This window comes from Poecilia latipinna, unplaced genomic scaffold (assembly GCF_001443285.1).
Source record: "Poecilia latipinna isolate Pla-1442-1.1 unplaced genomic scaffold, P_latipinna-1.0 Scaffold1288, whole genome shotgun sequence".
In the NCBI taxonomy this organism is placed as follows: Eukaryota; Metazoa; Chordata; class Actinopteri; order Cyprinodontiformes; family Poeciliidae; genus Poecilia; species Poecilia latipinna.
The window spans coordinates 68,454-90,805 of record NW_015113904.1 but is presented as its reverse complement, the minus strand read 5'-3'; the positions used below and the strand labels follow the sequence as shown (position 1 = coordinate 90,805).

At 36.6% G+C, this 22,352-nt stretch overlaps 2 protein-coding genes across 2 annotated transcripts in view; both read right to left on the bottom strand.

Annotated features, from left to right (window-relative positions):
* Positions 1–6,254, bottom strand: part of ap1m3 (adaptor related protein complex 1 subunit mu 3) — a 47,804-nt gene extending 41,550 nt beyond the window's left edge. Inside the window, exon 1 of the mRNA XM_015054959.1 lies at positions 6,035–6,254. Within this exon, the coding sequence (XP_014910445.1) occupies positions 6,035–6,076 (42 nt within the window). The 5' untranslated portion in view covers positions 6,077–6,254. The remainder of the gene's footprint in view (positions 1–6,034) is intronic.
* Positions 6,255–7,327: 1,073 nt separating this feature from the next.
* Positions 7,328–17,971, bottom strand: cunh1orf210 (chromosome unknown C1orf210 homolog). Its single transcript, XM_015054960.1, has 4 exons — positions 17,772–17,971; positions 10,022–10,511; positions 8,825–9,019; positions 7,328–8,147 (listed from the first exon to the last, which is right to left on the bottom strand). The coding sequence occupies exons 2-4, from the start codon at positions 10,068–10,070 to the stop codon at positions 7,948–7,950; spliced, it is 444 nt and encodes a 147-aa protein (XP_014910446.1). The 5' UTR covers positions 10,071–10,511; positions 17,772–17,971; the 3' UTR covers positions 7,328–7,947.
* Positions 17,972–22,352: the final 4,381 nt, after the last annotated feature.

The window sequence follows — 22,352 nt, the reverse complement described above, 5'->3', positions numbered from 1 at the left end:
TTCAAAGGTCAGTGGAGAAAAAGAATGACATATGGACAGGTTGTTGCATCAAAAAACTGCAATACTGAATACTGCCAGTGTGTAGAGATTTACTTTGAAGTTCTGAAACCAAACTAATGAAAAACAACAAGACATTCTTTCTCTGAAGAAAGAATGTCGTTCTGGAGTCACTGCTATCACAGATCATCCTACTACAAAAGGTTTTGGAGTTACTATTTTAATGAAGTTGATATGCATTGCAATGGGATAAAAAAATACTGGCATCATGGAAATACTGGCTCCATGCTAGATTGTCTAGTTAATCTGTGTTTTAAAAACTGGGAGATTGATTAATAATGTATATAAAACTCTCAGGGCTCATTATGAGCTTTGACAAGTTTCCCTTATCACCCATTTCCCTGCTGTACATTGAAAAGTACACAACTGTCATTTACCAAACAACTGCATACTCTGGAGAGGTATTAGTCATCTGATTCTACAGTGACTGAAAATGAAAGTGTCAAGCTTCTTTCTTGTTAGCGGTGCAGAGAAGAATGTAACCTGCTGCAAAACATCCTAAATGTGACTTTAAGATGAGGAAGACGTCAACGCCGTGTGTTAGTTGGTATGAGTGTCACATTAAAAAGGAAAATATGATGCAGTTTTGAGCATTCAGCAAAGGTAGAGTACATCAAACAGAACACTTTCCACAAACAGTGAGCATAATGCAAGCCCCAAAGTCTAACGACTTAATAATCCAGGATTCATTAAAATCTAGAGTGGATTTTTTCCCCCAATTTGAACCACTACACTACCTGTTAAAAAACATACTATATCATGATGAAAATTTCACAAACAAAATATGAAATCCCAGTAGAGAGCATGTCGATATTTGGAGATTAATAATGTTACATATAATACTTTTTTTTTAAATTTAGGAATTATTTAAAGATTTGACACAACATGCTTGATGTGTTATACCTGCCATACTTTCAGATTAACTACAAATCCTATTCAGAGATAAAAACTAAAAAGGCAAGAAAACAGTTATTTTCATATAGTGCAGTTTATTCCTGGGTTTACAGTCCTCAAATGAAAAAAAAAGTCCTAAATTAAAAAATCTAAGGTGTATTCAAAACTGCCTCTTATTAAATCATGTGTATCTAAAATTGTAGATAATCTAAAAGAGAGGGAAGGGAGGGAAAAACAGCATTTAGATTTGGGGCAGGGACACACACAACAATGGGTGGCTGTGTCCAGAATGTGAAATCAATACAATCCACTCACTCCTGACCTCAAAGACAAATAGGGACCAGAAAACCCTCACTGGAGTGTTTGACCCGAAGGCAAACTAGACAAAAAATAAAATATCTCAGCAAAGCTAATGTCAGTTTGGATCACCCATCAACACTTTGCAACATAAATCATAGAATAAATCTCACTGAGTCACTTCAATACCAGGCTGATTATGAAATAAGCAAAAGAGCTGTTGGCAGAAAATGTAGTTTGCTTATGAATGGGATACTGTAACCCTAAGAAATTTAGATATAATGCCACACAGTTCCTTGGTCAATAGAAACCATTTAACATCAGGAATGGTCACAATGCCTCCTTTTGATCCCAATCTGAGATTCCAGCTCAAAGTGACACCGACAGCTCCATTGTTTAGTAATAGGGAGTATGTTAACATGCAAACTACTATCATTGTTGTCTGGAAACAAATTTTACTACCTTTTGTCCTACTTTAAGTATTCTGACCAAAACTGCTTCTTTGTGGTTTTACTAAACCAATGTTTGGAAATAATTACGTTAAAGTGATTTTGTACACCACCATTGTTAGAAAAAGGAAACATTAAGTTTGGAGCAACCATTAGTTTTCCTGAGGAATTACAGTGGAGCACCTACTCATGATTTGCAGATTTTTCTGTGGCTCGCAGCTCCAATTTATTAGCAGAAAATTCACCCACTATAGCAGGTTTTTGAAAATATTCAATCAAATGCTGCTTTGGAAGCTGAAATACCAAAAAGCGATGATACTTGAATGCTATTGGCTGGCATTTGCAAAACAGCCAATCCAGAAACCCCATTCATTTTCCTTGGTGCCAATTGGCTGTACCTTAAGAGCAGAAATAATTAAATCTGTAGACTATATCTTTGGGCTGCACAGTGGCACTGTTGGTAGAGCTGTTGCCTTGCAGCAAGAAGGTTCTGGGTTTGATTCCCAGCCCAGGGTCTTTCTGCATGGAGTGTGCATGAGCTCCCTGTGCATGCATTGGTTCTCTCCAGGTACTCTGGCTTCCTCCCACAGTCCAAAAACATGACTGTTAGTTAAATTGGTCTCTCTAAATTCTCCCTAGTGTGAGTGTGTATGTGCATGGTGGTTCTGTGTTGTCCTGCGACAGACTGGCGACCTGTCCAGGGTGTACCCTGCCTCTCACCTGAAATGTGTTTAGAAGAGGCCTCAAGTATTCGTGAATTTTAGCTGTCCGTTGATGACTGCAGTTCCTAACCTCTGTGAATTTAATATATTTTGTGTAGCCAGATGAATCAGGCTACACAAATGTGGGGTGTCTGAAGGACTGAGTCTGGGTTTAATTTAGCATTTGACAGAAAAATGAAAGGATGGAAAAATGTCATGACATCTCTATAGTAATGAAGGCCTATCCTGGGCTCCATTTGGGATTTTTAATCTGGAATCGACCAGCAGCTTGGCATTTCCATCAAAAAAAACAAAAAAAAAAAAACAAGCATTGTGACTAAAAATGAAAACATCACAAATTTAAAACATCATACACTGAGGAACCAATAGACTTAAAGTTAAACTTTTCAGCTTGCATTTTTTGAATCCAAGTCTCTAATGACTCCTTTAGTTATTTTACACTTACTATATGACCACGTTCATCTGCTGGAGACATCTAAATGCTCACAATAACCCTAAACTTGAGCTCAAGTAAATTACTGTATAGAAAAATTCTATTGTGAAGCTCTAGGAACAATTGATGCTGTAATGATTTTAATAGCTTGACATTTTGGTACAACAGTGGGTCCCAGAAGCATTCCATGTTCAGGCTGGTGCCCAAGAGGTATGGTGGAAAGGGGACGGCTTTACGGTGGAGGGATAAAGGGCAGATGTGGAGATTGGCTTCTGCCTTCTTGTGCATTTTAAGGAATATGTCTGAAAGCTGAAATGGGCAGGTTGTGCTTGACTGATTTTTTGTAATGTCTTCAAAACTATGTAAATACTCATTCAGAATTCAACCTTTTACTCCAGTTAATTACACTTTTAATTACAACTAAAATGCATATTTGCTCTACGAGCACTAAAATTTAGAAACTTGTCTGATCAGGACATTGCCAGAGGCACAGTGAGGATGGAAGGTGAAGCACTGCTAAGTAGCCTGAGGGCAGAGATAAGTAGATTGAAAGAGGGGAAAAGAGAAACCTTTAATCTGTACAATCAGGCTATGAAGGACGGATCTTTCCCCCTTATGGGCATCGTTGTCAAGCAGAAAAGGCTATTCAGCAATTCCTTTTGTTGCCCGTGTAGTGACTCCAGGACTGTTTAATCATCAATCAAACTGACACACAGATTTTGGATCAATCATGAGGTCTGTAAATGTTAGATATGTCAGGATCCCACAGGTTAGTTTGTATTATCTGTATTTGCTTATTTGTGGTGGGTCTTTTGAGATTTAAAATCTCATTTATAAGGATGTCATGGACAAAACCAACACTAATATATTCAGATGTTTTGGTCCAGTCAAAACCTGAAAATATATACACCCCAGAGAGTTTTTTTTTTTTTTCACCCATTTTCATTCAGAGAACAAAATAATTTCTGGGATATTGGTAAAACAAAAAAAAAAATCTCAAGAAAAACAGTGAGTTTCTGGTCTATCAACATCTGACTTTGATTGCACAGTTCACCAATCAATGTCTGATGTTGCAGTGCAGAGGTGTCCAAAGTCAGTCCTCAAAGTCTGGCATCTTGCATGTTTCACTTGTCTCTCGTTGTTACTACCTCCTCGGCATATAAAGGGCAGACATTAAAGAAATGAATCCACATAAAATCAAGGAAAAAAGCTATAAATATAAATGTTTTTGCTCTCTAAGTTAAGCTCCGCAGGTTTTCTTTGGGCAGTGTGACTTTAAGACAAACAGTGGCGGGTTTGCAGTGCTGACCAAACAATCCCAGCAGGCTGCGGACATTTTTGTTCCTATTCTTAGATAAATTAAAAGGAAATGTGAAATGCAGGTCTAAAATATACATAGAAGTTAAAACAATTAAAAACAAGTACATAGCTTAGACTAAATATTATGTAGATTACACTAGAAGTAAGTAAGATATTCCAGAGCATTAAAATGAACAAAACTTGGCATTTTAATTGAAACTGAAAAAAATATGAGCTGACAAAAAATATCCAGAACATATTTAATATGACAAAATATATTCTAACAAAATGAACAACAACAGACAAAAATCAATATAACTTTAGGGTTTGACACACCTCTTCGTATCCATGTGGGCCTCGGCCAATGGCGCACCTATGCCTCCTGTTTTTACCACAGACTGAACAACCACCCTACACTCAGAGATTTACGGTATGAGGCCGTTTATAAGCTTTATAAGGACACAATCGAAAAGAGAAAAAAAAACAAAAAACAGTTCTCACAGGAAATCCAGGAAGTTTTGGTGTCCTTGTCACAGAGATTAAATATCCACACTGCAAACCGAAATTCTCTCCTCACTGAGTTTCTTTGAAGCTAGCTTTTTTGTTGGGAGGGGGTGTTCAGCTCATGATCTGACCCGTTGAGTGTTTGGTGCTAACCTTTGACTCTTTTTATTGTCCCTGTCAGTCCATAGACATGAATTAGACCTAATTACCCTCTATTCTACTGATTAAAGAAATAATAGCCGAACAGCGGACCCTAAATAAGAAATTACTCATTACGAAAAAAGAGCACATTACTTTCCTCTATGTCTTTCTTGCTTACAGAGTACAAGTGGAAATCTAGGACAAATAGTGTAGAGCTAATGCTAACTGAACTGGTTCCTCCTTAAATTGTACAAACTTTGTTTTGATCAGCGATCACCAAATCCTGCATAAGTCACTGTAGCAACTTTTACATGGATCCGTGATCCAACTGACCTGAATATATTGGGCTCATTTCTGCAGAGGCTATTTCAGTCATTCATGTGATTGAAGTGTGTTGGAACACGGCTGGATCTGAACGTTTCAAGACAGTGGCCCCAAAGTTGTGTTAAATCTCATTAGCATATTCAGAGTCAAAATTAAGTGAGTCCAGGATTAAGTTTGTGTGAACAACCTGAGACAGGAGAAATATTACAAACCTACTGATCAAACCAGATTAGGGTGGAGTTCACTACACTATGCACACCCTCAACCCATCTGCTGCAAAAATAAGCAAAACACATTTAAAGGTTTTTGTTAACTATCAAACAAGAAAACATGTGCAAAAGATCAATGGAGACAAAAATTAGACAATTAAATTGGACTTTTAGAGACAAGGAAAGCAATACAGAAAAAAAAAAAACGAGGGAGATTAAATCCTTGATCCAGTGGAAAGATATTTTCTCATGACTAAATTATACGTAAAAACCGAAATTATATATTTTCATGCACACTGAAGTACTTTTCAATCGGATCAATTGCAATTAAAAGAAACAATAGCTCCAAGAGATAAGTTCAAAACTTTGAAATAGGACACATCACACATAATAAGGGCTGCATCGCTGAACAAGAACAAGCCCTCTGTGTGTGTACACTCAGCATCGATAAACGAGTTTGGCGAGTTGGCGTTCTCTTCCTGTCTGTTTTATGTCAGTGTTACAGCCCATTTAGCCTTAATTCACTAACTTACTCTCTTGAAACACAACTATGCCGGAAATTTTCTAAATGCAGTAGAAACAAGCACGGTGAAATAAAAATATATACTTCAGCAGAGGCGCTTTCTTTAGTTTAAATAGTCCTCGTATCGCAGGTGCCGCGCTGTTAATGTCAACTTCCCCACCAACAAGTCGCCAAAAACTTACCTTTCCCTTCAGGTCGAGGATGAATATCGCCGAGGCGGACATCTTGCCGGAGAAAAAAAAACCTCGAGAACAAGAATGAGGCAGGATGATTTCTAGGTCTACTCTAGGATATGGGTCATATAAATGCAAGAAAAAGTCGCTCCCATCATTCTCCACCTCCCTCCTCTGAGCTGCGCTCTGTTCAGTCGAAGCGTTTCGCTGCAGCGCCGCTTTCCGGAGCGTCAAACTCACTGCGTTTACGGAAGTACAATTTCCGGCCGCAAAATGAGTTCAACCAATCTATTTTCATCATCAAATATGATTAATTTTAACCTCATCACAATGTTGCAGAACGCTTAAATCAGTTTTGTTCGCCTGGCTTAGCGCTTAGTGATGCTTTTTCAGTGCAAAGGAGCCGTTTTACACTCTTAACAACTTAAATAAAAGGCTGAAAAGGTTGTGGATTTTGAAGTGATTGACGAGATACCTCAGATCCAACAGTTATGTAAAGATGTAGAACTAATGATAAACAGTTAATAAAATGTGTCCTTGTGAAATTGCATGTGTTAAAGCATGCAAGACTTCGGGCATTCTTCTTCTTCTTCTTCTTCTTCTTCTTGTTCTTCTTCTTCTTCTTCTTCTTCTTCTTCTTCTTCTTATTATTATTATTATTATTATTATTATTATTATTATTATTATTATTATTATTATTATTATTATTATTATTATTATCTATTTTCCTGTCTTTTTCCCACCAGTGGGCTGACAGTGTGAAATTCAACGCTTTTGTTTTGAAGGCAAAATAGCTCTGCTTCCGGTTTTGGTGTGAACTTGACGTGCCGCTCTTCCGGATGCAGCCTCGCCTGACAGCTCCACGCAGACCTGTCAGGCTGCTCTCATCAGCTGTGTGGCCTCACACAGAAACGCTTCAGGGCTCGACCCAGCGCGCAGTGCCAAGCTTCATTACTGTTGTTTATGTCATTGTCGCGGAGTTTAAAAGAGAAGGTGAGTGATTCGAGTTGGTGCTCGTTGAAGCGAAAAGTCCTAAAGTTAGCCCTTCAGTAATTTCAAATCAACTATTTCTGTTCGCAAAAGGTTACAGTCACAATAGATACTTTTAGGTTTTAGGAAATTAACTCTTATAAGAAGCTTTAAGAAGAATACTAAATATTTTCTTAGTACTGGTACTGAAAGCAACTATATCTGAATTTATGATGCAGATTTTATGAGCATTAACCGAAACGTTTGCACACAACACATGCGAGTATTTTTTTTATTTTTTTTTAACAAACTCACATGATGTGGATTTAAAAATAAAAAATAGAAGCCTTAACATGTATTTCAGCTATTCAAAAATAAAAAAAACAACACAGACAAAAATAGCAGAAGACAATGTTCATGGTTATGGCCACATTATGAAGTGTCTGTTGACCTGACAATTTTCAAGCAAAGTGCCACATTGGAAATTTAAGCAGAAGGAAAAGTGTAATAGAAAATAATGTTCATGCAGCCGGATAACATTTAAGAAGCTGTGGGATTTCAGAGACAGATGAGTGACATGAAATGCATTTTTAGTGTACTGTGATCTATTTTTTTAAACCCTTGTTAAGTTCCTCTAGTTTGCCACCCGAAATGCAACCAAATATTTCAGGGGATTAAATATTTGCTTCTTGCAATGTTTCAAGATAGCCAGTGCTTCTCTCTTGCTGATTTTGACTTTTACATGATTGCACGCTCTTTAAAATATTTTGAAACTGTCAGCAATGTGAATTTAATGGTCCTTCATAGCTCACATTCAGACCTTCCAAACTAGAAGGCATGTGTAATAATTAATTTGAAAAACATTCACACCAACTGGAAAGACAAACAATGGAGTAGAGATGGTGTCTGGGAGGTTTCTGGTTCAACCAACCATCCACATGCATCCAGAGACTCTAAGTGATGCTGAATTCAATCACATCCATCTCTTCATCTGTGTCTTCCTCCATGTCCTTGGCTGCTCTCTCAGCCCGGGCTCTCTCACTGGCCGGGATGTAGTTGTCTTCAATAAAGCCGTCGTCATCCTCCTCCCTCACAGGGGGGAGGCAGTGAGGGTCCACTCGTCCCCTGTGCATATCAAACTCTACATCCATGCCTGCAGCCAGGAATAAAACAAGCATCAGTTAATTAAAAACAAAACAAAAGGTTCAAGAAGTCATGCTGACTGACAGGATCATCTGTCTGATATATTTTTCCTCTGATTTTTTTTTTTTTTAGTTTTTGTAGTTTCATATTTTTAGAATAAATGGAAACATCCAAGAAAATAATTATTATTCTTTTTAATTCCACATGGCTTTATAAGCAAAGTGAGAGTTAGAGTCAAATCTTACATTTCCCTGAAAGGTCGCCTCTTACTGCATGCACTAGTTCCAGGTTTCTTTATTGAAAATATTTTTTGTTTTGGTTTTATGTAATATCTGTATTATTTGAAAAACAAAGTGCTGTCTTTTTAGATGTAAGCCATAATCTTAAAAAAATAAATAAATAATATAAATAATTTGTTTGTAATGAGTTTCACATTTTGATTTGAATTCTGGAATTGATCATTGATTTATCATGATAATGTGCTGGCAATGTTTTTAAGCTCACTTGTTCCTTTAGGAATGTGAAGGATGAAAAAAGCGGTTTATGCATTTCACAAGATGTAAAAGGCTTGCATTTTTCCCCTTCTACACTATAAAACCAGCCTTCAAACAGGTTATACCTTTATAAATCATGCCTCATGTCAAAACGTTCAGCAGTTTTCTATTAGGTTTGTGTTTAAAAACCAACCTGAAGAGTCAGAATGGCTAACGGTATCAGGCTCCCTCAGGCGCGTGTGCCTGTAGCTGGCCAGGTAACGTCGGACCACCTGACATTTGGCGAGAAGGGCGAGGAGAAGGGAGACGGAGATGGCTGTGGCCAGAACACCAACCAAAAACTCCCAGTTGTGACTGGGAGGTTTTGGTATGCGGGTTATTGTGGTGTCTGTAAGAAAGCATCACAGAAAATCACGTACTTTGCAATACTGACGTGCTTTTGAAAACGTTTAACAGTAGACAGCAGTCATGGGCTTCAATTGTTGTTTATCCAAACAATGGTAATTTATATGTATATTTTAAATTTTTGATGTATATGTCATAAAGTAAGACAGCTCTGGCCCTCCCCCCAGCTGATTCGGTTTACTGCTGATCAGCTAACTGAAAGAAGAGTTGAAGCAAATCCAACAAAAATCTGGCCCAGGACTTGTGAGAAGTATTATGCTTCAGTTGATCATCTACTTTATGTACTTTGTGCAGATTGGCTTGTCGAACAGGCAAAAAACGCACAAGTAAATTCATGAAAGGATAACTGGGTGTCCACACAAAAATTACAAGAAAACAAGCAAAACAAAAACATGAAGCTTTCTACTTACAAACGATCACAACAAAGCATGGCTCCATAAGAAAATCAATTTTATCACTAAGGCTTGTTTAAATCATGTGCCAGAAATGATCAATAAAAGGCACAAGAATATGTCAGAGATTTTTGTGTTAATGCCTTAAAAATCAGAGGTTTACTATCAGAACCATTAATATCTGTTTTAAACAATGGGGGATGCTCAGATTATGATGTCATGACTTTGGAAACTTCTGAAAGGTTAACGGACCCATTTGAGCTCATTGGAGACACAGCTGCTTGTGTTTTAAGGCCACACCATAAGCACACTGTGTTCTTGTTTGACACATTAGGAATGGGAAAGTAAAAAAAAGTCTGCCAATATATCAAGAAGATAACTGTGGAGCAATTTGGCAAATAGAAATAATTTTGGTAATTTTAATTGACCTAAAAAAAAAAGAGAAGTTTGGTTTGGTTTAACTTGTGTGTGTAAACTTCTGATTTCTGTTGTATGATGGATATACTGTGTCTTATATAATGTAAATAAATAAATAAATAAATAAATAAATAAATGTTTTTTGTTTAGGAACAGACAACAAACCTTTCTCTTACCATTAGTTGTTAGTGGTGGTATGGATGTTTGATTTACTGATGATGCCATTTCCTGATGATTTCTCTGTCAGAGTCTTTTTTATTTATTTATTTCCTGGTGAATTAGGCCTTTCACTTGCTTTGAGTCAACCAACTCTTGCATGAAACGTCTCGTTGTGAGAATATCTCCCGGATAGGTCACTTTGTGTTCTGCAACACTCGTAGAAAACTCAAAATCATGCTTTTCATTATTTTCTTTTTCAGCCGTTTTGTGTTACATTCTTCCCAGTAGGTAAAAGGTTGAATATGATGATTGGAAGATGTTGCAGGGAATGCAACTCCCCAGATGAGGGGAGTAGTTGGCTGGTTTATCTTTGCCGGATCCGAGCTGAACCTTTGGAACTCCACTAGGTGGCAAGATTGAGGGACAAGTGACCTGCTGGTGTTGACAGATAGGTGGAGACAAGCTGGAATATAAATCAGACTCCTTCTGAAGCAGTCAAACCAGGTCCTGTAGAAAGTAGAGTAAATAACATATTAGCTTTTTGCTTGAACATTTTAACTTTTACCTGTTTGCATATTTATAAGAAGGGTTGGAAAAAAAAAATCTTCTCCAGTTAGACTCCCAAAGCTCACGAGCATTTTAGCTGGAAATGCTAATGTTTTTGTGCCAAAGAAAGCAAATCTCATCAGAGTCGACACAATCAAATGACCTAAATGTGTCACTTTAACACAAAAAAATAAAATGTCATAAGAAGAAGTGATTTTATTCTGAAGTCATTAATGAGGACAAACTCTCTGGAGTTCACCCAAAGCAGGAAAAGTGTGTTGTAAACAGGAAGTCCCACATTCTGCTGAAATCCTTCTTCTAAGGTGTTTCTGCAACAAATAAAAACTCACAAATTTGTGTGTGTGAGTCGCCTGAAGGATCTGAGTACATGGCTTCCCACAACATAGACGCCGCAGCCTGGCAGGATCTTGAAGGGCAATAAGAAGGAAGCCTGCAGGCATTATTTGTTTTGCAACAACAAATATCAAAGTTTTTCAGATTTATTTCTTGTTGAAGCAGCGCTGAGGGGAAATGTCCTCAAATTAGAAACACTGCAGCATTTGGCGGTCTTTCTTCCATTTTGGTTTGTTTAGCACAAAACCAGGAAATGGAACATCTTTAAGCAGTAAACATTTTCCCCTCTGATACAGCTGAGATAACTTTGTAGGTTTTATAATGTTTGGCTTTCAAGTTTACAGAAAAAAAAATCATCACAAAGAATTAATGCATTTTTATTAAAAAAAAACATCATTCAGGACACTCAAGGATGCTGGGCAGTTACAAAACAAAGATGCAACAGAAGTAGCAAATAGAATAAAAAAAAAACACTAAATATTTTTGGTAACACTTTATTTGAAGGGGGGTGAATAAGACTGACATAAACACCTGTCATGAACATGAAAAAGCCTTCATGAATATTTATGACTGTTGTCATAAAGCGTCATTCGGTAAATTGTGACACTTAATACAAAGTTGACATTATTCAAAATGTCTTTGTTATGACAACTTGACATTAACCAAGGAATCATTACTGATATAAATTTGTTATAAAAGTATTACTGATTGCACTTTAAAAATTAGGTAACTTTGTTATTAAAGGTAAAGTTTAAACAGTAATGATTTCTTGCTTAATGTCAAGTTGTCATAACAAAGACATTTTGAATAATGTCAACTTTGTATTAAAAGTGTCATAATTTACCGAATGACACTTTATGACAACAGTCATAAATATCCATGAAGGCTTATTGATGTTCATGTCATGTTTATGAAAGTGTCATGACAGTCTTATTCAAACCCCTTCAAATAAATTGTTACCATATTTTTAAAAAAAGGTTAAGATGTTAATCTATAAAGATGTGATCTGTGTGGTTTCAACAACTGGACTTGGTTTGATGCTCTCTTCACCTGTCATACACTGACTTTGTGCTGAAACCATCATGTGTGTCTATTTACTCCATGCAAATATAAACCTGTGAGCTGAAGATCCTTATGTAAAGTTATTTAAATGTTTCCTGGACATTTGCATCCATGAGTGTGCAGGAAACTTCCCTGTATGTAAAGTACAAACAGATGTACAAAAAAAATCCCGTCTGACAGGATTACACAAGCTTCTTTAACTTCTAATGATCTCAGTAAACATGAATATTTGTTTGCATAAGAGCTGTGGATCAAACTGTTTAAAAACATGTTTCTCTTCCTGTAGATGTTTTGGTTTCACATTTTTAACTATTCTTCTTTTTAAGGTATCTTCTGATTGATATTTGAAGTAAAGATGCTCCATCCTAACAAGTAAAACCAGATGTTTACATACAGTGTATGACAATTAACATATTTTTTCATGCTACAGGCTTCGCTTTCACATCAGTCAGCACTGCCCAGATCATTTTCATTTGCTAAGTGGCAGATTATTATGAAACAGATCATTTTTATGATATTTTGTATTGTAACTTTCTTCAAATTCATAAGTTTAAATGCATTTCTTTATTTCATACAATGTCTAAACTGGTAAACTATTGTGTTTTTGTGTTTTTCCACAAATTCATAATAATTAGAAATTTTGACCCTTTCTTACTGACAGAACTGGTCTAACAGAGTTTAGTTTATATGCCGCCTTTGTGGTGCTTAAAGTTCAGACCACAAATTTGACTGTTGTCTGTCAGCCACTCAGTAGGTTATTTAGCTCTGTCTTTAGGGTCATTGTCCATCTGAAAGAACCACATTTTGCCAAATTCATTGCTGATGCCTTCTGACGTTGCTTTAATCGACTTAATGTTCTTTTCTTCAGTTTGTAAAACACACCAGTTCCTTCAGCAGCAGATAGCTACAACATTATCCTGTCACCGCCATACTTCATGGCTTTGGTTGTGTCCCCAGATTTGCAGGCTCCCACTGTTTTCCTCCAAATGTAATGATAATTCATTTTGGCTAATTTTGAGTTTTATCATGTCTCATGACAATATGTCCATTTGGAGACAATAACCTGACTTTATATGTTGCTTTTTGAATAATTACTTCTTCTTTTCTGAGTGACCTTTCAGCCCATGTCAACACAGAACTCAGTGGACAGTAATACTCTCCTAGTAGCTTTAGCTTGTATCTTTAGAGAGTCGTTTATGTAAGTTCTGTTGTTGAAATGCACATTTTTACCAAAGCATAATCACCTCTGGGACATGGAACCCACTTCTTTGCTTTATAGTTTGACGCCTAAATGTTCCCATGGCTTTTAAATTTGAATATAACTGTTTGAACATATAAATGTGGTGCCTTTGTTGCATTTGAAAAATGTTAAAAAGATGAATCATGTGGAGATCCAAAATTCTTTCACACAAGTCCGATGCGCCACAAGGAAGCTGTACTTGAGATGCAATTTCAAGTGCTTCCACAGCTGTGCTTCCATCTAACGCAGAGATTGAATTTTAGTTTATCAGAGGCCTGTAAGGTTGTGACATCATCACTTGAGCTTCCCAAAATTGTTTAAAGGGATGGAAATCTGCCTATAAACTTCTTACTTTGAAGAAGTCTAAACACAAGTCTCTCTTTTCTTTATCTTGTTATTGAATGCGACAGTGAGAAATACAGTTTTATGTCTTTTCGTTCTGTGTATGTGAATGTGGCGTTTCAACTGCGTGTGTAAGATGAGACAAGTTAAAAAAAATCCCTCATAAATATTGGGGGTTTTGTACCACTGCCAGCAGTTTTAGCATGAGAGGACCCATGTGAAGGGCGTTGTCTGTTCATATCCGTACTACTTTTGCACAACATTTAATTACTGACTTCTCCATGAGCAGATCTTAGCAAGTGGAGCTGGAAGGAATCATGTACACAATATTTGAAATATGTGTATATTTTACTGATTATAGTGCAGATTGAAGGTTTTGGCCTAGATGTGTTTTGGGAATTTTTTGAGTTGCAATGCCACTACTATGAAATTACTGTATAAACCCCATAAAATGTTGCATGTCTTTTTTTAATCTTCACCTCATTCTAACCCTTCGACATCGCTAAAGAATGTGCCGAAGCTTCTGTTGGGCAGTGTCGTTCTGTGATTTGGAGTTTAAACTGTAATCTAGGACCTCAAAACTTCGATGATTCTCAGCAATCAGCTTTTGTGATTCTTTTTCTGGATTCTCATTCCCCTGTGATTGCAGCACAAACTGATCTCTGTGTGCAAGGAGCTTAAGCATGGCATGGATGTTAGCAAGGAGTTCTTGCCTTTTCAAAACAACTTGGGTGCTAAGTTATTCATATTCTATAAAATGTCTCACTGAAGTGCAAAATGGATATTCAATAGTGGGATTCTTATTAAAATTGAGGCTGTTTTTTTATGACTGAGGAAGCATAATAAAATGTTGTGTCTTTAATCATTTTTCTGGTTTCTGGTTTTAGTTCAAAGGAAAGGAAGTCATTATTCTAACAAATTGTTATTACCTTTTATTTGAGCTCAACCTCATCTTAATTCATAACATATCAGTGCTTGGTCAAGGTTATGCCATCGTACTGAGTAACTTCTGGAATCATTTATTCATGCCCAGGGTTAATTTTTAAAAGTAGCTTTGCTGACTGAACTTGAAGGCCCAAAAAAAGAAAAAGATTTTGAAAAAGAACGGTCTCACAGGTCAATCAAAACTTTCCATATCATCTGATTACAATTATGACTGTTAAATGTTCTGATCAGATTAGTTTAATGCCCATGTGACACATAGGTCTTTGTGCTGTAATAGCATGTAAAATTAGCCTATCAGAGTAAATGCACTCACTAACAGGCTGATCCCCTCGGTTTGGCTTTGAATTTGGAACACCAAGTCAAGGTTAAAAAAAAAAAGGCTCAGTTGGTCAGTTTTACTTTCCTGTAGTCCAGCTGCAGGTCTGTTCTCTCCACAGTTATTTAAATATTCTGATTTGCACGTCTGCATATTGCTGTCTCTTCTTGTTATAGTAAGTTGTTGCATGTTCTCAGAGATTTAACTGTTTAGATATCACTGACAGCGGCTGGCAAAGAGTAAAGAAACTATGGTCCTCTAACTCATGTTTTTCTTCTTACAATGTCCTTCAGCCAAATTTTGTTTTGTTTTATTTACATGGTTTTACAACAGGATAATTTAGCGTTGGAAGGAAAATAAATCATGTTGTTAGTGTAACACTCTCCTGGTTTCTCCATCATAAATTTATGAGCTTTTTTTCAATCCCCACTGTGTGTCTGTTGCTTTCTCAGGCATGTTTTAAGGTTTCGGCACGTCTTGTTCACTTTCTTGACCCTGAGGTGATTTTTCATTGCGAGAGGGGTCCGGCAGCTCAACTCCAGCCATTAGGCCTCTTCCCCTTCATCTTGTCCTGCCATTCTCTGCAGCACTGTTGGCTGTAAACAAGCCAACAGGGCTGCCTTTATCTCTTCCTGTTCTGTCTTCACATAAGCAAAGCAGGACAAAATATACACATCAGGCAGAGCAGGACGTGGACCAGCGGGAGATAGAAGTATGCATTTTATGTGTGGGTGTTGTTCCTGTGCAGCTCTTGTGTGCTTCAATACGTGAATCCATGTATGTGATAAAGGCTAACTTTGCTTTTTTTTTCTTTTTTTTTCTGCACTCATCTGCAAACAAATTTTATAAAAGAAATCCAGTTTATCTTTGTCATTTTTTGTTCTGTTGCCCTGAATTAAGGTTTAAGTGTCTGTTGACTCTAACAGTGACAGAGGGTGACAAATGTTATTTTTGTTGTTAAGCTGAAATGAACCTCATAGTGTTTGAGTGTAATCAAACCATATGAAAAAGACCAAATAATTAGCAGTTTGATTTTATTCAAAAATTAACTGTTCCATACAATTTGCCTAAGACTTTGCGGAAAATGTGTTTTCTTATATAATTACTGCAAGTCAGAATTATCTTCTTTTTTATCTGATGTGTAAATATTCATAATTCATGGTTATTCAGTATAAATGTTGACCAAGAAGCTAAGAAACAAAAAGATTTAAGAGAGCTTCAGGCTTTCTCTTCTGTCCCTCCACCAAGTTCTGCACTTATGTTTGCTTTGAAATGTACAAAGAGAGTCAGGTCATGGCATTGCAAGTCAAAAGATAATAGACAGGCACATAATTTTTGAACCCTGAGCAACGGTTAACAGAGACTGATAAGTGTCTGTTAACCTAAGAGCTGTTGCACTTAGAAAAAAATGTCAGATTTTTTTTCATTAAAGTTCAAGTAATGAGTTTTCAGATGTCTAGTGATTTCCATTTTATTCCAGACTGACTAGTGTTACCAGAGTCCCACAGTGTATACAATAAGCATGCAATAAACTTTTATTGTGGGTTTACTTTAGCAAAGAAATACTGAAACTATCAGTTTTCACCTGTTTATACAATCTGTAATGGGAAAGTGTGATCAAGTAAAGGTGAACTGCTGCTGGTGCATAAATGTTATAAGTATAAACAGTTGATGTCCCACATGGTGCTCAGTGTATGATCTTAAAAATAGAGGCTGTACAAAGCGCTCTTTAAAAAGAACACAAAACAATTATGTGAAATGATTTCCAAATTGATGTATTCCCTGTTTGATTTGAAGTGTCACCTGCCAATTCCTGTTTCTGCAAATTCCGAGAAAAAGAAAAAGAGAGAAGAAAACTGAGCTACAGCTTTGTTTTATAAATGTTTTTATAAAGGTAGCAGTTTTTTTTCTAGAAAAAAGCATCATTTACAAGGTCATCCAGATTTATGCATCAAAGCATATGTCGCTAAATATTATCTCATATTTATTAAACTCAAAAAATTGTATTAAAGCAAGACATTGGATGATTCATTTAGAAATCAAAAATCCTTGGTTTGGTTAATTTGGTCAGCATTATAAAAAGACCAAAAGACTTTTCAGGATTTAGTCATCTGATCACTGATTAAAGGAAACATGAACACTATAAAATACATTTAAAAGTTTTTGCCAAGTGTAAGAAAGTTAAAATGTTTCCTTAAACTTACAGTTGTCTAAAGTGTTAAAACCAAACAGGCAAATCATAAAATGGCAAAAATAACAGAAACAATAAAGTAATGCTGTCAGTTATTGCTTAATATTCTTGAAGGCAGATCTGAAAACTGTGCTCTCTTAGTTATGAGATTAATTTGTCAATTTACTTTAAAGTAATATTGAATTACAGTCACAGTTTACATTCCCTATTACTATGCATTTAGCTTCATCTTTCCTGGTACATATATTGGATACAATGACTGAATCAGAATCTTAAACCATAACTGAGTAAAACTTTATTAACAAGAAAGTGGAAATGTTGCCACTTTCTTGTTAATAAAGTTTTACTCCTAGCTCTGTGACTTTATTTCCATAGAAAATAATGGAATAAAAGTAAGTTGGCTGGTATGTGTTACAGCACACACTGACTACAACTAGGGATCAAAAATAAGTCAGTCTGTTTAACTATTTGCTGTAAAAATGTTGTAGTTTTACATTAAAGGAACAAAATATGAAAATGTTTTGGTAAGTCAGGCTTGTTATATTTTCTCAGCACTTTTTTAAAGGTCATCAAACCAAATAGCTTATTAGCTTGACTACCTTTGAGTGCTTTTATATTGCCTAAATCAAATGTCATAAACTTTACATTTACGCAGTTTTTATAAGTAGCCTCGTTATACTTGTATTCAGGAGAGAAACATTTACCCAGCCTGTCTTAAATACTGCTAGCGAAATCCCTTCTAAAAGCCCAGTTGTTTACAGTAGGTCTTACCTGGTGACCTGGTCATCAGAGTCCCAGCGGTATCAGATTACACCTGCTCTCTTCGACTTCCCACATACTTCAAGTGAGCTTTAACATTTTCTTCTGCTTTTGCCTGTGACATAGAGAAGTGCTGTGCAAAGGTTGATCTTTGTTGTGCTCTGCAGCTCATTCCAGGAATAACATGTTAATGAGTAACTTTGGTTACCAAGGTGTGCTCCCTCTTTCACCTCCTCCTGCTCTTCCCCGGCCAATGAGATATTAGACCTGGTCAGTGGCAAACCAGGAAGAAGTTAAACACGTAGTGAAAGCAGTATGTAACCCTTCACATTGTAACTACCTGTAAGTGACACAGTAACTAACCAATCTAAGTTGTTTATTACAAATGTTCTGTGCATGGACCCATCCATAACCTGAAGAATAATTTTGTTTTATATTTGCTTTAGTTATTATTTGTCTCCTCTTCTTCTGGGTGTGTCTGTTTGCATGTAATTGCCTCAGGTGACAGACTTTGTCTCGTGAATTTAACATATAAACATTTTCTCCTCCGTCTTGGGAAAGGATGTGTGACTAGATACTTGCGGCGTCTAGAAGTTTTGTTTATATCAGATCCACAGATTGAACAGAGAGAAATGCCTCTGAGGTTCTGAAAGGAAAAGCGATGTGACCCTGAGAACAATAGTGCCACTTCCTGACCTTCCTGTATCTTTACGTTTAATTCCCATACCAATTCTCCTTACCTCCCTCCCTGTTAATGTTCCAGGATGCTTCAGCTGCATGTCTTGTGGAAAATATCAGGGACAAAGATGGGTTGAGAATCAAAAATGATAACTCAGCATCATCTGGAAGATGCAGGAGTTTCAGAAAGGCTGGTAGCAAAGAGGAAACAATGCAAGCTTGTTCTTCATCCATGTAATTTTGAGTATTGTGTATTGCAAAATAATTTTTTAATTAGTTCTTTTTAAGAAAAGATTATTTGGAAACAGTTGCTTATTTGCCCTTCTCATAAGTGCTTAAGGTCAAAATACTGTTTGCTGTTTAAAAATCAACTATCAGGGCAAAAATATATTAAATGTATAATCTCACAAGGTTCAGTGATAGAACCTGAACTGATTTTATACATCTGTGACATTTGTGAAATATTAACTAAACTACAGTTTCTTTTATTTGTAGATGACACTACTATTTATATTTTGGTAACAGCATAATGAAAATTACAGTGGGTGAAATGTTGTTTTTTCTTTGTAGGTAGAAATAAAACAATATTTGTACATTTTGATAGCAAAAAAAGGACAATTAACAGATAATAAACAGAGTTTCAAAAAAAGTATGCTTAAAGTAGAGGCTTTAGAATTAATTTTGAATAATGATCCTAATTAAAAATATATAGACTACATCAATAGAAAAGTATACAAAAGTATTGCAGTTCTGTTTTTTTATTTTTCCTTAAGTGCTTCATATGTTATGCTGTTCACCTTTTCTTCCATAGTTGAGTTTTTGATGTGATTTAAGGGAAGCATGATATGGGAATAAAGATTCTTGAATCGGAAATAAAGTTTTAAAAAGGATGGTAAGCGAGTCCTTTGCTGTTAACCGAATAGTTCAGTCATGTGAAAACCTAAAAAAATGTCTTTTGTTTTAACTTGGTCAATGTTTTCTAATGCAATGCTCGCAAATAGAGAAAACAAAGACTGTGGATGTTACTTTCCATGGTAGTGCTAATATACTTTCCACTGTGTGCATTAAAGCAGATATTTGGTGTTTGCACTATTAAAATAATCAGCTATAAGTGTTATTAGAGGGAGTCTCAAGTATTCTTGGGTGGTTGTGTTTCCTAACCTCAGCGAATACCAGAGATCCACTGTAGCATGAAACCTGATGCCATTAAAATTACATATAACTGACATTGACAACATATTTTGGTTTTAAATTAAAATACAGTACTTTATTTTGCAAAGACAGCATAACATTGATATATATATATATATATATATATATATATTTTTTTTTTTTATCAGAATCAGATAACACTTTTAAAATCAGTGACAGATAAAGATGTTTAATTAATCCTCTCTTAGCTTTCTGGATCGTTTAGGATCATAATAAAGACTCAGAATCTGTATAAAATTATGTTGCAAGGACATTTCTTCCCCCTCTCCCCTCAACACCCCACTTACTTCTGCTGAATTGCATTGTTTACTCTTTGCTCTGCAAGAAAAGTGCCGGGGTCTGGGGTCACGGCTCTTTTTGTGAAGAAGATGGGAAAACCTTACAAGGTCTTTAAAAGAAGGGGGAAATAACAACACGTGCTGTGCTGTACATAACAATGGACAGTTGCACTTGAGGAGGAAAAGCTATGTGACAAACAATCCTGTGTCTGGCCATTGGTCATCTAGAGGAGACAATCCGAAGCTCTCTGGAGGTTTGCTGGATGGAGAGTAACTGCCAGTTTTCTTTTGTGTTTTTTTTTTTCTTCCCTAAAAACATTTGTTCCCTTCTGAAACAAATCTAGGTGTGAATTTTACAAGGTGATATAGTTTCACATTTTTTACATATTTTGGAGCTTATGAGTCCATGTGCTGTGGCCCTGTCAGGAAACAGGAAAATGTGAGACAGGATTTCTACACATCTGCTTCAAATCTATATGTCTATGAATAAAACATCTGCATCTGCATTTTTTTTTTTCACTTTCACCCCAAAATTTATCTCAAGGGCCTCATGTATTTGTGGTTATAGGAAAAAAAGATACTACACCCCCCTCTTACATGTAGAGTTTCACCTGTCATGAAAAGTCATCGGATCTTTGCGAGATTTAGAAATTATTTAATGTAAGCTCAAATGTACAAAACACACAATAGACTCCTGCCAATACTATTCAAGCAAGGAAAGAGTTAAAAGGCCTAAAAAAAACTAAGCCCACCCTATGATTCAGTAGCTTGTAGAACCATTTTTAACATCAGCTGCTGAAGTAGATGTTTCCTGTATGACTTAACCATTCTGTTAAACTATTTTGGAGAAGGTACAGCAGTGATTCACCACATAACAACTCATCATCACGGGGTTAGAAAAATGCCATACATCATAACATAACATCAGAGTAGCTGTCTACCTGATGTGAAGGAAGCCTGGCAGTGAAGCACAGGAGCAGCATCCCTCAAAGAGACACAAGGAAAGATGCAGAGCACAGATCCAAACCCCACCCTACCTCACCATCACATCCCCATAGAACAGAGGATCTGGTCACGCTGGTGGCCAGGTGCCCACACAAGCCTCAAGCATTGCATCATCAAACTCTCTGATGGAAAGTCAAAGGAACCAGCTTAGCACAGTGGAGGCTGCTGTCAGGGACCCCCAGAGCTCCCACAGGTGGCCACCCTCAGGTGGATGAAATCCAGGGGAATTCATGTTAGCTGTGCCTAGCCAGTGTCCAGAATGCTGACCAGAACTCAGGGACTCCCAAAACCAGCCAGAACCACAGGAACCAGCGGGCCCTGGCAGTTCCAACGTCCCCTGACACTAGCCTTGGCTATAACCTAAAACTGCTAGAGTCCACTGGTTCCTGTGGTTCTGCATGGTCTTGGGAGTCCCTGAGCAACCATAGCCATAACCATAATAAAAAGAGGAAGAAATGCATTAGACTCAGTCTAACATTTTCTCTAAGATAGTTGGAAGAAATATTTTTTTTTTCTTTACCTTTAATAACTATTCCATGCTAAATATCCTGTTGCATTTGCAACATGCAACTGGATACCCAGTAATCCAGGTCTGGGTTTGATTAGAAGATTACTGTCTTTGTGAAGAAAGTGACTCATTCTAATGAGATGCTAATAACCAGGCATGCTTAATTCACTGTTTGTTTTCGATGTCAGGGTTTCATGAATTTACACCAAAGCTTTAAGCAGAAATGCACCCAGTATTACATAAACACACTTTGTGAAGGTGAAACGAGAAGCATTATAACACATCCATTTCCCATCTACCTTGGAGTGAGCATTGAAGTCGCCACAGTTTTAATATGCTCCAGCTGCACTCCTCCTAATGCTGTTATTGAAGCTGTAAGTCTGTTAATGTGAAAAGTGAGAGAGCCCAGAGACACTTTATGACAGAGTATCATACTACTAATGCTTCTACGGTTTTTACTGCTGGTATCCAGTGCATATATTAACTGTATTTTTTAGGGGTACCTCCAGTACGACTTAGCTGATACATACAATTTTGGATGGAAATTATAAAATCTCTCTAACCAGGCCCATGAGAAGACATACACAAAGAAGCACATAAGGTTTAGTCCATCGCTGAGCTGCTGACTTAGAAATGTTTTGACTTAATAAATAACAATTTACTTTTTAGAGAGTTCTTAAGAAAAAAACAATATTCTTTTTATCTAATGAATGCAAAATTAAATAAAAAAAGGTGATCATGTAATTGATAGTTGGTTAAAAAAAAAAAAAGGTTAGGGTTAGGCTAAATCGTTGTAAAGCAACTTTCACTCAGCAGACATGTGCAACCCAAGTCTGACTTTTTGAGAGAAAGGTCCGAAATTTTCAGCCAAAATAAAGTCTGATTTGTGTCAATTCCACATGTGGTACAAAA